The following is a 14,853-nucleotide window of genomic DNA, read 5'->3' as shown; positions in this document are numbered from 1 at the left end:
AAGAAAAAGAAAGAAAAGAAAGAAAACTTAAAAAACAACAAAAGAAACACTTGGATTCTGAAGGACCTTCATTTGTGATGTGGCACTTCAGTCCCTTCTTCATAACTCTTTCTTGTTTAAAATTTTAAGAATGTTTATTCATTTTGTGAGAGAGAGACACACACAGAATGTGATCAAGAAAGGGGCAGAAAGGCAGGAGACATGGAAGCTGAAGCAGGCTCCTGACTCTGAGCTGTCAGCCTAGTGCCTGACACAGGGGCTTGAACCCAAGAACCACAAGATCATGACCTAAGCTGGAGTCAGAAGTTCACCCAATTGAGCCAGCAGATGCCCCTCTTCTTTGTAACTCTTAACTGCCATTCAAACAACTACTTTATCTTGTGGAAGCTCTAGTTGGACTTTCATAGTTAAGGAAGATCTTATATAGAGGGCTTAGGTATAATAGAGTTGATGGTCCTTGAGATTCTGAGACCGTAAAGGGAGGGAGACTTGGGTCTTGAAAATGATCTCATTCTGGGAGTATGTGCTGAAACTCAGAGATGCATGAGCCAGGGTTCAGGCAACAGGAAGTAATGGCAATCTGGGCACAGTATTCACTTTCTCAAGAAGGATGAAAAAGCAGGAGTGGACTTGGCCATACACTAAAACTTAGCTTCACAAAGGAAGAGAGATCACCTAAGACTTATACACTAATTATCCAAGTCAGAGGCCAAAGTCCTGATCTTGCATCTATCAGTGTCCCTCCCCATTCCAACAGGATTGGGGGCAAAGAGCAAAATAAGAGGAAGTTAGAAATAAGTAAATAATCACAAAAAGGCAAGTCCACAGGGTCTTCCTCAGGTAACATTTAAAGTCTTTAGGTTCTAAAATCCATCAATTCTCTCTTCCCTTTGGTCTTCCTTTGCACTCTCTACTGAAGAATGATTGGTCGGTCTTGTCTGAACCTTAATTTTTTAAAAAGGGAAAAGCTACTTAGAAACTTCTAAGTTCAGGGAAGAACTTAGAAATGTGGATATTCTCAGTGAGTTACTCTACGGAATCATAAGTTCTCTTATCAACATATTGATGCAAATCCCCACACCCCCCCTCCCTCTTAATCTGCTCCTGTCTGTACAGTCTAGATACCTGGCAACTGCCCGAGTCTCAGGACTGAGTCACCTTCTGACGAAGCCAGGTATCAGTGGTCACACCTGTGATGTTCAGGCATGTTGTCGGTAAGAGCGGTCAGCACAATTACAGTTCCACGGGGAAGAGTCCAGTGACGGAGCACCATGGCCTCTGACAAAGGTAAAACGAACTGGGGGGGGCCTGGCAAGCTCTGTATTCATGAAAAGTGCAGAAATTCTGTGTGTGTGTGTGTGTGTGTGTGTGTGTGTGTGTGTGTAAGTGTGAGTGTGTACATGTCCTGCCTATGCTTGTGTCCTTGAGTGGTTTTCAATTTTCCTATTTATTCATATATTCATATTATCCTTAAATAGGATTTATTATTATTATAAATACTAATTACTCACATCCACAAATGATTTTGATCAAATGACACCAAATTGATGCTTATTTCACCCGAATTAAAATTCAGTAAAAAATACAACTTTTAAATAACAGTTTAAAACAGCAGCAGGGCGCCCTGGCAGCTCAGTCAGTGAAGTGTCTGACTCCTGATTTCGGCTCATATTCAGATGTCGCAGTTCGTGGGACTGATCTTCACATCGGGCTCTGCACCGACAGCAAGGAGCCTTAGGATTCTCTCGCTTCCTCTCTCTCTGCCCCTCCCCCACTCACACTGTGTGTGCATGTCTCTCTGTCAAAAATTAATTTAAAAAGTAAATCAATGACCTTTTAAAAAAAGAAAGTCTTTTTTAAAATGTTTTAATGTTTTATTTATTTTTGAGAGAGACAGAGACAGACAAACAGTGTGAGCAGGAGAGGGTCAGAGAGAGAGGGAGATACAAAATCCAAAGACAGGCTCCAGGCTCTGAGCTAGCTGTCAGCACAAAGCCCGATGCAGGGTTCAAACCCACAAACAAACAGTGAGATCATGACCTGAGCTGAAGTTGGACACTTAACCACTGAGCCACCTAGGTGCCCTGAAAGACTTTTTTTTAATGTTTATTTTTGAGACAGACAAAGACAGAGCATGAGCAGGGGAGGGGCAGAGAGAGGGAGACACAGAATCTGAAGCAAGTACCAGGCTCTGAGCGTCAGCACAGAGCCCAACACAAGGCTCAAACTCATGAACCATGAGATCATAACCTGAGCTGAAGTTGGATGCTTAACCGACTGAGGCACCCAGGTGCCCCCCAGAGACAGAAAGTCTTAAAAAATAAAATAAAATAACAACAGAAATGAAAGCACAAGGGCATGTTTATTGATAATTTAAGGTTCAGTTACTTGAAGTTGGGGAAATTCCTGAGAGAAGAACAGTTCTGACTGTGGAAGGAAGTGATTCTCAGCTAAAGTGGGATTTGAGTGGGATCCTACAAGTGTAGAATTTGGATGGCAAAGAGGAAGAGAGTCCTAGTTGATTGACATGACGAGGTGGAGAGAATTTACAAAGATGGTGTGTGGAAATATAAAGAGTAAATTGTTTAGTCGATAGGAGAGTCTGGGGGAATAATCTGCAATGAGAATAGAAAGCAAATCTGGGGGTGCCTGGGTGGCTCAGTCGGTTAAGCGTCTGACTTCAGCTCAGGTCATGATCTCGAGGTTTGTGGGTTTGAGCCCCGTGTCGGGCTCTCTGCTGACAGCTCAGAGCCTGGAGCCTGTCTTCAGTTTCTGTGTCTCTCTCTCTGACCCTCCCCTGCTCACCCCGTCTCTCTCTCTCTCAAAAATAAAGTGAAACCTTACAAAAAATTGAAAAAAAAAAAAAGAAAGCAAACCTGAAGTAATAGTATGGAGAACTTTGAATGTCTGGCTAGGGAAATTGAGGCTGATCTTTCTCATCAGAGAAAATTTTTGGAGAATTCATGAATAGCATAGCGATGACTAAAATAGTGTTTCAGACATTCTCAGCTGGGACTTGGTGCCTTTGTGACTGGAAGCAGAAAAGATTTGGAACCAAAAAGACCCATTAGGAGACGTTGCAGGAACGTAGGTTTGATGATAAGAGATGATACAGATATCAGTCTTGGGTTTAAGAAATCTTTGTTCCTCCATTACTCTTTTTTTTTTCTAATGTGTATTTATTTTTGAGAGAGAGAGAAAGAGTAGAGTGTGAGTGGGGAAGAAGCAGAGGGCAGGGGAGACACAGAATCGGAAGTAGGCTCCAGGCTCTGAGCTGACAGCACAGAGCCCAACGTGGGGCTCAAACTTGTGGACAGCGAGATCATGACCTGATCCGAAGTAGGACGCTTAACTGACTGAGCCACCCAGCTGCCCCTCTCCACTATTCTTTTTATCTGTTAAAATTCTCTTGTGAGGGGCATGCTGGGGGAAAGTCTAAAGGCATTATTTACTTATCCTGGACTTTTCACTGAAGGTGGTGTGTTTTACCCCTCAAACCATCCTATCATGTGGCTGGTGTCATTGTCTTGAATTGAAGGAATAGACATGTGGGACACCTGGGTGGCTCAGTTGGTTAAGTGTCCTACTTTGGTTCAGGTCATGATCTCACAGTTCGTGGGTTTGAGCCCCATATCAGGTCTGTGCAGAGCCTGGAGCCTGCTTCAGATTCTGTGTCTTCTTCTCTCTCTGCTCCTCTCCTGCTTGCACTGTCTCTCTCTCTCAAAAATAAACATTAAAAATTTTTGTTTAATTAAAATTAAATAATAAAAATGAAGGGGTAGATATTGAGGCCATCTCTCTCTCTCTTTCTGAAAGCTCCCACGGCTTCATCACCAGTGTCCTATCATCAATATGACCTTTTAGGGGAGCCTGGGTGGTTCGGTCATTTGGTGTCCAACTCTTGATTTGAGCTCAGGTCATGATCTCATGGTTCCTGAGTTCAAGTCCCTTGGCTCTGCCAGTGCAGAGCCTGTCTGGGATTCTCTCTCCCTCTCTCTCTCTGCTCACCCCCTCCCTCATTCATGCTCTCCTTCTCTCAAAATAAATAAATAAACTTAAAATGACTTTTTCTAAAGATACGGCCTCTGTTTTTCTTGGGCTCCCTCTGAGTGGACCAGCAGGTTTAAAGGTCCCAATGTGGGTTAAGGTCTGAGAAGTGCCCATTCCAACATGTCAGTAACCCTCTTCTACCTCCATCTCAGTGCTCAAATTCCCTATACATCCTCTTAAAGCATAAGAGGTTTATTCTTCAGGTGACACTTAAGAGAGTGTTTTCTTACTCTGTCCTCTTTTTTCTTTTTAATTTTTTAATGTTTATTTTTGAGAGAGAGAGAGAGAGAGAGAGAGAGAGAGAGAGAGAGTGGGGGAGGGGCAGAGAGAGAGGGAGACACAGAACCTGAAGCAAGTTCCATGCCAGGCTTGAACTCACAAACTATGAGATCATGACCTGAGCTGAAGTCAGATGCTCATTCGCCTGAGTCACGCAGGCACCCTGCTGACTGTGTCCTCTTTCTGTGCATCTGGCTAATTTTTCATTTTAAAGGTCCCACACTCCAGCTGGAATAATTTTTCATCTCGAGGAAAGTGTGCTGTGCATACTTCCCCTTTGGGGAACCTCTCTACCACCTAGTACAAATGCACAAGCAGACATAGGTGCGCGCGCGCGCGCGCACACACACACACACACACACACACACACACACACACACACACAGAGCTGGGGAGGAAAACCTTTTCCTTTACCTTCTTAGAGTCCATTGCTGGGCGCCTGCAGATTAAACTAACAAGACAAATTAACAAAATAAAAGAAAATTCCATACAAGAACTCACAAAACTGTGACTCAAAGAGGTGCTTAGAGTTTGAGGCTTATATACCTTCTAAATAAGAAAAGCAGAGAGGCAGAAGAGCACTTAAGGCAAAACAGACTTTTAGGAAGATAGACGGGGCCCTGAGAAGAATAGATCGGCATATGATAGTTTTTGTGACAAGGTCTGGATGGGTGTGTACCTCGAGTGGTGAGAGTCCCTCTCTCCCGGTTGTTTCAGGGGATGGGATTTCTGACCATTGATTTCTTTTGAGTTCTTTTGGAAGGCTCTGCCTGAAGGCAAAACAAGGGATGTCAGTGGGAGAGGGTCTATTTTCTTTTTTAAAAAAAATTTTTAATGTTTTATTTATTTTTGAGAGTAAGAGAGACAGAGCACGAGCAGGGGAGGGGCAGAGAGAGAGGGGGAAACATAAAATATGAAGCAGACTCCAGGCTCTGAGCTGTGAGCCGAGAGCCCTTTGTGGGGTTTGAACCCCACAGACCTCGAGATTATGACCTGAGCTGAAGTCAGACACTTAACCGACTCAGCCACCCAGGTGCACCGAGAGGGCCCATTTTCGAATTTCTTCAAATCCAAATAATTTTTTTAAATCTTTTTTAAAGTTTATTTATTTATTTTGAAGGGGGCACAGAAAGAGAACCCCAAGCAGGCTCCTCCTTGCCAGTGCAGAGCTCGACTCAGGGTCCAATCCCACCAACTGTGAGATCATGACCTGGGTGGAAATCAAGAGTCAGACGCTGAATCAACTGAGCCCCCAGGCGCTCCAGACCAAATAGTTTTTATGCCTCAGCGGCACATTCTGAACCCTTCAACACACACACACATGCAGCTATGGGCAAAATGTCTCCTGTTTTAGAGAAAGTGTCTCTCAAGTCTTATGACTCTTCTTGATTTAAAAACAACACCTTGGGGGCACCTGGGTGGCTCAGTCAATTAAGCGTCTGACTTTGGCTCAGGTCATGATCTCATGGTTCGTGGGTTTAAGCCCCACGTCAGGCTCTGTGCTGACAGCTAGCTCAGAGCCTGAAGCCTGTCTTCGGATTCTGTGTCTCCTTCTCTCTGACCCTCCCCTGCTTGCACCGTCTCTCTCTGTCTCTCAAAAATAAAAAAAATAATAAATAATAATTTTTTTAACACCACCTCAGAATTAAAGTTTGGTCCAGAGGATGGACTGAACCTCCTGCCTGTGTCTCCCTCCATATAGCCACTTCCCGCTCAGAGGTGGCAGTCTGACCCTCTGAGAAACTGGATCTTGTGGGGGGACCTTTTCGCTCCATGTCTCCTCTTTCTTGGAAAGGAGAGACTGGTGATGACAACTGAGCCTTTTGATTTATGATCCTTTCCTCCCATTTCCTCAGGCAAATTTTAGCTTTCCAATAGCCAGGGAGCAAACCCTTAACATGAGTTCCTGTTGCCCAAATGAATGTCCATGTTCCTCCAAATAAAACGAATGCATTGCATTTCTGCTCTCAAAGTTGTAGAACCTAATCTGCACCATGAATGTTCTGAATTCGAGCCAGGTCAGTGCCCATCTCGTCCTCAAAGCTCTGAGTCTTAAGAGACACAGGCCTCTAGAATTCAGTACTTGGACTTGAATCATCCTTATATGCTCTAATGGCTTCCCATACACTTTGAATAAAATCCATGGCTTAGAATATAAACATAATATAAGGATTTGTTTTGTTCCCTGATCCTATACCTAACATTTAGTAACCTCCTCCTTGACTTTTGTTGGAAGGGTAAATGCGTGAACCCCCTCTCACACCTGCCTGGCATGGACTATATAGTTTGCCAGGTTTCGGGGTGACTTAACTACTGGTTACAGGTAGCCTCTTTTTGGCCATTCTTGGTATCATGTTGCTATGTGACTGCAAATTAATGGGCACAGGGACCAAATTGACTGTTTCTTTTTTATTTTCTTTTCTCTTCTTTCCTTTCCTTTCCTTTTCTATGTTTATTTCTGAGAGAGAGACAGGGACACAGAATCTGAAGCAGGCTCTAGGCTCTGAGGTGTTAGCACAGAGCCCAATGTGGGGCTCCAACTCATGAACTGTGAGATCATGACTTGAGCTGAAATCAAGTCGACTGCTTAACCAATGAAGCCACCCAGGTGCCTCTGTGTGTATTTAATTTTATGCAATTTTGTCTCCTGCATAGGTCTGTGTATTCATATCTGAACATTCCAACAGTACAGAGATGTTTTATTGCCCTTTTATAAACAAACCCTCCTTCCCCCTGTTGCACCCCTGTTCTTAATTCTTGAGAACCACTGATCTGTCCTCATTTCTAAAATTTTGTCACTCAAAATGTTAGATAAATGGAATCTTGCAGAATGCAACTTTTTGAGATTGCTCTCCTCTCCCCGAGGATAATTCCATGGAGATTCATCCAAGTTATGACGTGCATCAAGAGTTTGTCCTTTTTATTGTTAAATAGTATTCCATGGTATAGGTTTACCATAGATGGTTTAACATCTGGACATCTAGGTTGATGTCAGTTTTTAGATATTACAAATTCAATTGATAGAAACATTTGCCTATAGCTTTTGTAGGAGCCTACACTTTTATGTCTCTGAAGTAAATGCTGGGTTTCATTGCAGTTGCATTTTCAATTACTGTTGTTGCCTTTATTTATTTTATTATTTTTATTAAATTATTTTTTATTTTAAAGAGACAGAGAGTGGGTGAGGGGCAGAGAGACAGGGAGAGAGAGAAAATCCCAAGCAGCTCCACACTCAGTGTGGAGTCTGACGCAGAGCTTGATCCCACAACCTTGGGGTCATTACCTGAGCTGAAATCAAGAGTCAGAGGATCAGCGAACTGAGTCACCCAGGTTTTTAATGAAGAAAAAGAATTAGGGTTGTTGTTTTTAATTAAGAAACTGCTGGTACAACAAGGTGTTGGTTGAGTGGCCAGCTCTTGACTTTAGCTCAGGTCATGATCTCTCAATTGTGAGATTGAGCCCTGTGTCAGGCTCCTCACTGAGCATGGAGCCTGCTTCGGATTCTCTCTCTGCCCTTCCCGCCTCTCAAAATAAATATGTAAAGTTTAAAAATAAAGATAGTAATAATAATTAAGAAACTGCCTATTTCCTAGAATGGCTGTACCAATTTACATTCCCACCGGCAATAGATGAGAGATCCAGTTTCTCTGCATAATATTGTTCTTTCTCTGTCTCTGTTGCTCTATGTACATATTTAGCTGTCCCATAAGTGAGAGTAGTGAGACTCATTTAGTCATTTGTTCAATAAATATCTATTGCCAACATGTTTCAGGCCATGTGACGATAGGGTCTAGAATGAGATATTCATAATCCATATCTCACATTCTTTAGAATTCATTGTTATTATGGTCATGTAAGTACCAATCAGAATATAGCATGATATGGGAATGCAGACTGGTGCAGTCTCTCTGGAAAACAGTATGGAGGTTGCTCAAAAAATTAAAAATAGAACTACCCTATGACCCAGCAATTGCACTACTAGGTATTTATCCAAAGGATACAGGTGTGCTGTTTCAAAGGGGCACATGTACCCCAATGTTTATAGTAGCACTATCGACAATAACCAAAGTATGGAAAGAGCCCAAATGTCCATAGACAGATGAATGGATAAAGAAGATGTGGTATACACACACACACACACACACACACACACACACAGTGGAGTATTACTCATCAACCAAACAGAATTAAATCTTGCCATTTCTTTTTTTTTACATTTTATTTATTTTTGATATAGAGAGAGACAGAGCATGAGAGGGGGAGGGGCAGAGAGAGAAGGAGACACAGAACCGGAAGCAGGCTCCAGGCCCTGAGCTAGCTGTCAGCACAGAGCCTGACGCGGGGCTTGAACCCACGAACGTGAGATCTGACCTGAGCCGAAGCCGGATGCTTAACCAACTGAGCCACCCCAGGGGCCCCAAATCTTGCCATTTCTAACTCTGTGGATGGAGCTAGAGGGCATTATACTCAGCCAAATTAGTCAGTCAGAGAAGGACAAATATCATTTGACTTTACTCATATAAGGACTTTAAGATACAAAACAGATGAACTTAAGGGAAGGGAAGCAAAAATAACATAAAAACAGGGAAGGGGGCAAAACATAAGAGACTCTTAGGGTGCCTGGGTGGCTCAGTCGGTTAAGCATCCAACTTTGGCTCAGGTCATCATCTCACAGTTTGTGGGTTTGAATCCTGCATTGGGCTCTGTGCTGACAGCTAACTCAGAGCCTGGAGGCTGTCTTTGGATTCTGTGTCTCCCTCTCTCTCTGACCCTCCTCTGCTCACATTGTCTCTGTTTCTCTCAAAAATATATATTTTTTAAATATATAGAGGGGCGCCTGAGTGGTTCAGTCGGTTAAGCATCCGGCTTCAGCTCAGGTCATGATCTCATGGCTCATGGGTTCAAGTCCCACATCGGGCTTTGTGCTGATAGCTAGCTCAGAGCCTGGAGCCTGCTTCAGATTCTGTATCTCCCTCTCTGACCCTACCCTGCTTGCGCTGTCTCTCTCTGTCTCTCAAAAATAAATAAAAAACATTTTAAAAAATTTAAAAAATAAAAAACAAAAATAGAGAGAACAAACTGAGGGTGGCTGGAGGGATTATGTGGGGGGGGATGGGCTAAATGGACAAGGGGCATTAAGGAAGACACTTGTTGGGATGAGAACTGGGTGTTATACATAGGGAATGAGTCACTGGTCTCTACTCCTGAAATCATGGTTGTACTATGTGCTAACTAACAGATATAAATTTTAAAAAAATAAATAAAATATTTAAAAAATAGCTCCATAAAAAACTATAGCATGATAATTGCTGCGATGGTGAGTACAGGATTCTATGAAAGCGTGTAGAAATTACGTATCAGAGCCTCTGAGGAATGACTGTCTCTTTGCACTTCATCATTCTTGCTGGAGCCTTAAGGAGGATTACCTGGTTTGGGACTGGGCAAGTCGATTTTGGCACAGCCCTTAAAAATGTTGCTTGCCTTGATGGTCCACTCCAATTAATACAGGAGAGAATTTTTTAATCCCATTTTCTGTTATGGTCTGCAGTTTTAAGAAAAACAGTTATTTTTTCTTAGCTAAATTTGTGTGTGGGTATGATTTGACATAATCATCTCTTGGTCAACAGGGCCTTCAGCTGGAGACGCCACCTTGAGGTAAGACTAATACTATCATAGGGGCACCTGGGTGGCTCAGTTGGTTAAGTGTCCGACTTCAGCTCAGGTCATGATCTCAGAGTTTGTGAGTTCAAGCCCCAAGTCGGGCTCTGCACTGACAGCTCAGAGCCTGGAGCCTCCTTTGGATTCTGTCTCCCTCTCTCTGCCCTTCCTCTGCTCTCTCTATCAAAAGTAAATAAATAAACATTAAGAAGAATACAATCATAGTGAGCATTTAATTCAACAAGAATAAGTGGATTTAAGAGCTGTAGGACAATGGCTTTCCATATTTTTCCTTTTTTCTTTTATCATGTTCCCACTCTTTCGTTTTGCCTTTTCTAACTTCACTCTCTATAATTACTGCTTTTTAAAAAGTTTATTTATTTTGAGAGAGAGAGAGAACACATGCAAGCTAGAGGTTGGGAGCAGACAGAGAATCCCAAGCAGTCTCCGTGAGGAGCTTGATGTGGGCCCAAGAGTCAGACGCTCAGCTGACTGAGCCACCCAGGCACCCTACGATTACTGCTTTCTTTATCTTCATTTCTATGTCTTTTGGTTTCTGTTTAAATAAATTACCTTCCAGCTTTGTTCTGTTACTGCTTTATCTTTGTTTTCCTCTGTTTAAATCGCACGATTTTGTAGCCATTAGTGAAGGGTCCAAAGAACTCATTTGGCACTTTGATTTCATCTTTTTATTTTATACTATATTCCCATTTTTCAGACCTAGCATTATATCAGGGGGACTTTTGTCAGGGAACATATTACCTCATGATGGGTGGGAGGACTGCTCTGTGCAGTAAATCAGTGTAATGCTTTAGGGATGAGTGGAAGTACTGGGATGTAATAAGCCGATGACTCAACCCTATGGCAAACAAGAGTCTTCATCACAATCTTGAGTTTCCCCCAAGTTACAGCCTTGAGGCATGGGAAGGATTAAATCTAAAGATGTCATTGGGAGGGCGGCAGGCTGGCTCAGTCTGTAGAGTGTGTGACTCTTGGTCTTGCTGTTGTAAAAGTCTTGCCCCACATTAGATGTAGAGATAATTAAAGACAAAAATCTTTTACAAATAAATAAATAAAGAGGTCATTGGGAGCGATTTGAATTTTTTTCTTATGAGGAATTAATATACAGACTTCCATGGGGAAGAATCCTGAGGCTGACTTTTCTCTCCTCAGACTTGGCAATAGAATCTTTTTTTTTTCACATTTATTTATTTTTAAGAGACAGAGCACAAGTGAGGGTGGGGCAGAGAGAGAGAGGGAGATACAGAATCTGAAGCAGGCTTCAGGCTCTGAGCTGTCAGCACAGAGCCCGACACGGGGCTCGAACCCACGAACTGTGAGATCATGACCTGAGCCGAAGTGGGATGCTTAACTGACTGGGCCACCCAGGCGCCCCGGCAATAGAATCTTATTGGCAGTTTGAGGCTTCTACCTAAAATCTAGTTAGAGTCCACTGAGGAATGCTGAAGAGTAAGAATTGGGATATGGCATCTCTACATATTTATACCTGAATTCAAAACTCCCAAGCAATAGTAGAGAGACAGTGGTAACTAAATAACATGAGTTGGGAAAACTCATGCTCTTCACTCTGCTTGTGAGAGAAACTCTGATAATTCAAATAGACCTACCTAGATAACTTTGAGAAATAGATTAGAAAAAAAAAACTTTCCTGAGATATCAGGTTTTAGATCTGTGTGATAAAAGGGGAGAACATGAAATAATTCCTAGGGTCCCTCTAAACATTGCCTGATAACATGGGGGTGCTTTTTATGTTTCAGGAGAAGAATTGAACCCTGGGAATTTGAAGTCTTCTTTGACCCCAGAGAACTCCGCAAAGAGGCCTCTCTGCTCTATGAAATTAAGTGGGGCACAAGCCATAGGATCTGGCGAAACTCAGGCAAAAATACCACCAAACACGTTGAACTCAATTTTATAGAAAAATTTACTTCAGAAAGATGTTTTCGCCCATCTGTCAGCTGCTCCATCACCTGGTTCCTTTCCTGGAGTCCCTGTTGGGAATGCTCCAAGGCTATTAGAGAATTTTTGGGTCAACACCCTCGTGTGACTCTGGTTATTTATGTATCTCGGCTTTTCTGGCACACGGATCAACAAAACCGGCAAGGACTCAGGGACCTGATTAACAGTGGTGTGACTGTTCAGATCATGAGAGTTCCAGGTGAAAACAATAAACCGAGGATCTTAAGTGTTGATAAGAGACTTAGCTGGTAGTATGTTTCTAGGCCAGAAGAGTGATGATCCCACTTTGGACATCTCAGAAGTGAAAGTGTAGGGGCACCTGATGGGCTCACTGGCTCAGTCAGTTAAGTGTCTGACTTCAGGCCAGGTTATGACCTCACAATTCATAAGTTCAAGTCTTGCGTCACGCTCTCTGCTGTCAGCACAAGACCTGCTTCAGATCCTCTGTGTCCCTCTCTCTCTGCCCCTCCCTGACTCATGCTCTCTCTAACCTTTAAAGGCATCTGGATGGCTCAGTCATTTAAGTGCTCAACTTTGGCTCAGGTCATGATCTCACACTTTGTGGGTTCAAGCCCTGCATTGGGCTCTGGGCTGACAGTTCAGAGTCTGGAGCCTGCTTTGGATCCTGTGTTTCCCTTTCTGCCTCTCCTCCATTTCTGCTCTGTCTCTCTCTGTCTCTCAAAAATGAATAAACATTAAAAACCAAAACTTTAAAAAAAAGCTGGTCCAAAATAACATGAGAAAGGACCAGGTATGCTATTCATAACAAGGAAAATATGAAAAAGAGGGCTCCCTTCTTGATGCCCGCCCTTGTCACGGTTGACCTGTCAACCATCTTCAAATAAACCATGTTGTTCTTTTTAGGGATTTAGGGGGAGGTTAGCCCATTTCCAACAGCAAATAGGCTGAAGAGCTTTATACGAAGTATATGTATAAGTTAGGCGCTCTTTAAAGTAACTTTCTGCTCTATTGGTTGAACGAACCAAGATTTGTGTTTCCCTAGAGTATGATCACTGCTGGAGGAATTTTGTCAACTACCCACCTGGGAAAGAAGACCAGTGGCCCAGATATCCTGTTGTCTGGATGGCACTGTATGCACTGGAACTCCACTGCATAATTCTAGTAAGTTACTTTATTTTATTTTATTACTTTAAAGTTTTATTTATTTAGGTAATCTCTACCCAATGTGGGGCTCGAACTTAGGACCCTGAGGTCAAGGCTTGCATGATGTGCTCTGGGGTGGCTCAGTTAAGCGTCTGGCTTCGGCTCAGGTCATGATCTCGTGATTCATGGGTTTGGGTCCTGCGTCAGGCTCTGTGCTTACAGCTAGCTCAGAGCCTGGAGCCTGTCTTTGGATTCTGTGTGTGTGTCTCTCTCTCTGACCCTCTCCTGTTCATGTTCTTTCTCTCTGTATCCCAAAAATAAATAAAAAACATTTAAAAAATTAAAAAAGGGACAAAGATTCTGATGCCAAAAGAAATGTCCTCTTTAAGTTTCTTTTCTGATAAATTGACATGTCCTTTCCTCACCTTCTATTTTCCATTTATGTTGAAATTTAGTTATTTAACTTTATTTTTTTTAATTTTTTAAAAAGTTTTTTGTTTATTTTTGAGAGATGAAGAGAGTCAGTGCAAGCATGGGAGGGTCAGAGAGAGAGGGAGACACAGAACCCGAAGCAGGCTCGAACCCATGACGTGGGGCTCGAACCCATGAACCATGAGATCATGACCCGAGCTGAAGCCAAACGCTTAACCGACTGAGCCACCCAGGCGCCCCGCTAGTTATTTAACTTTAAAAAAATTTTTTTATGTTTATTTATTATTGAGACAGAGAGAAACAGAGCATGCGTGGGGGAGGGGCAGAGAGAAAAAGAGACACAGAATCTGAAGCAGGCTCCAGGCTCTGAGCTGACAGCACAGAGCCCAATGTGGCTCGAACCCACAAACCATGAGATCATGCCTTGAGCTGAAGTCAGATGCTTAACCGACTGAGCCACCCAGGTGCCCCTAGTTACTTAACTTCTTGACCTATCTTAAGAAAGTGTGAGAATGGGGCATCTGGGTGGCTTAGTTAGACTCTTGATCTCATCTCAGGTCATGATCTCAGGGTTGGTGAGACCAAGTCCATCATCAGCTCTGGGCTGACAGCATGGAGCCTTCTTGGGATTCTCTCTTCCTCTCTCTGCCCCTCCCCCACTCTCTCTCAAAATAAATAAGTAAACTTAAAACAAGAAAAGAAAATGTGAGAAGAACAAGACAATCTCTGTAGGAAAAAAATGGGAGAAGAGAACAAATAAACTGGTTTAAGATGTACATGGACTCCACATTAACTTGATATTATTATGATTACAAGACTTCCTGCTTCTACAGAGTTGCAGACATTCATTTTCCCATCTTGGTGTGTGTCATCCTGTTGAAGAAATGTGTGTGTCCCATTTGTAGTTTCTTGAAAGTTGCTCAACAGTCTTCCAACTAATGTTTTAAAATGTTTGTGGTAAAATAAACTCAAAATGGATAAAGGATCTGAATGTGAGACAGGAAACCATAAAAACCCTTGAGGAAAAAGCAGGAAATAGCCTCCTAGACCTCAATCGCAGCAATTTCTTCCTCAACACATCCCCAGAGGCCAGGGAATCAAGAACAAAAATGAACTACTGGGACCTCATCAAGATAAAAAGCTTCTGCAAGGCAAAGGAAACAATCAAAAAAACTAATAGGCAACCAACAGAATGGGAAAAGATAGTGGCAAAAGGCATATCAGATAAAGGGCTAGTCTCCAAAATATACAAGGATCTCACTAAACTCCATACACGAAAAATGAATGATCCAGTGAAGAAATGGGCAGAAGACCTGAATAGACACTTCTCCAAAGAGGACATCCAGATGGCCA

General features: G+C 42.6%; 1 protein-coding gene across 1 annotated transcript in view; it reads left to right on the top strand.

The window, feature by feature from the left end:
• The first annotated feature begins 823 nt into the window (after positions 1-823).
• APOBEC1 (apolipoprotein B mRNA editing enzyme catalytic subunit 1) overlaps positions 824-14,853 on the top strand; it is a 15,053-nt gene continuing 1,023 nt past the window's right edge. Inside the window, exons 1-5 of the mRNA XM_029955319.1 lie at positions 824-840; positions 1,117-1,287; positions 9,957-9,984; positions 11,766-12,163; positions 12,968-13,086. Coding sequence (XP_029811179.1) covers positions 1,272-1,287; positions 9,957-9,984; positions 11,766-12,163; positions 12,968-13,086 — 561 coding nt within the window. The 5' untranslated portion in view covers positions 824-840; positions 1,117-1,271. The remainder of the gene's footprint in view (positions 841-1,116; positions 1,288-9,956; positions 9,985-11,765; positions 12,164-12,967; positions 13,087-14,853) is intronic.

The sequence above is a fragment of the Suricata suricatta genome, chromosome 10 (genome assembly GCF_006229205.1).
Source record: "Suricata suricatta isolate VVHF042 chromosome 10, meerkat_22Aug2017_6uvM2_HiC, whole genome shotgun sequence".
NCBI lineage: Eukaryota > Metazoa > Chordata > Mammalia > Carnivora > Herpestidae > Suricata > Suricata suricatta.
This window is presented reverse-complemented; position numbering and strand designations above follow the sequence as displayed.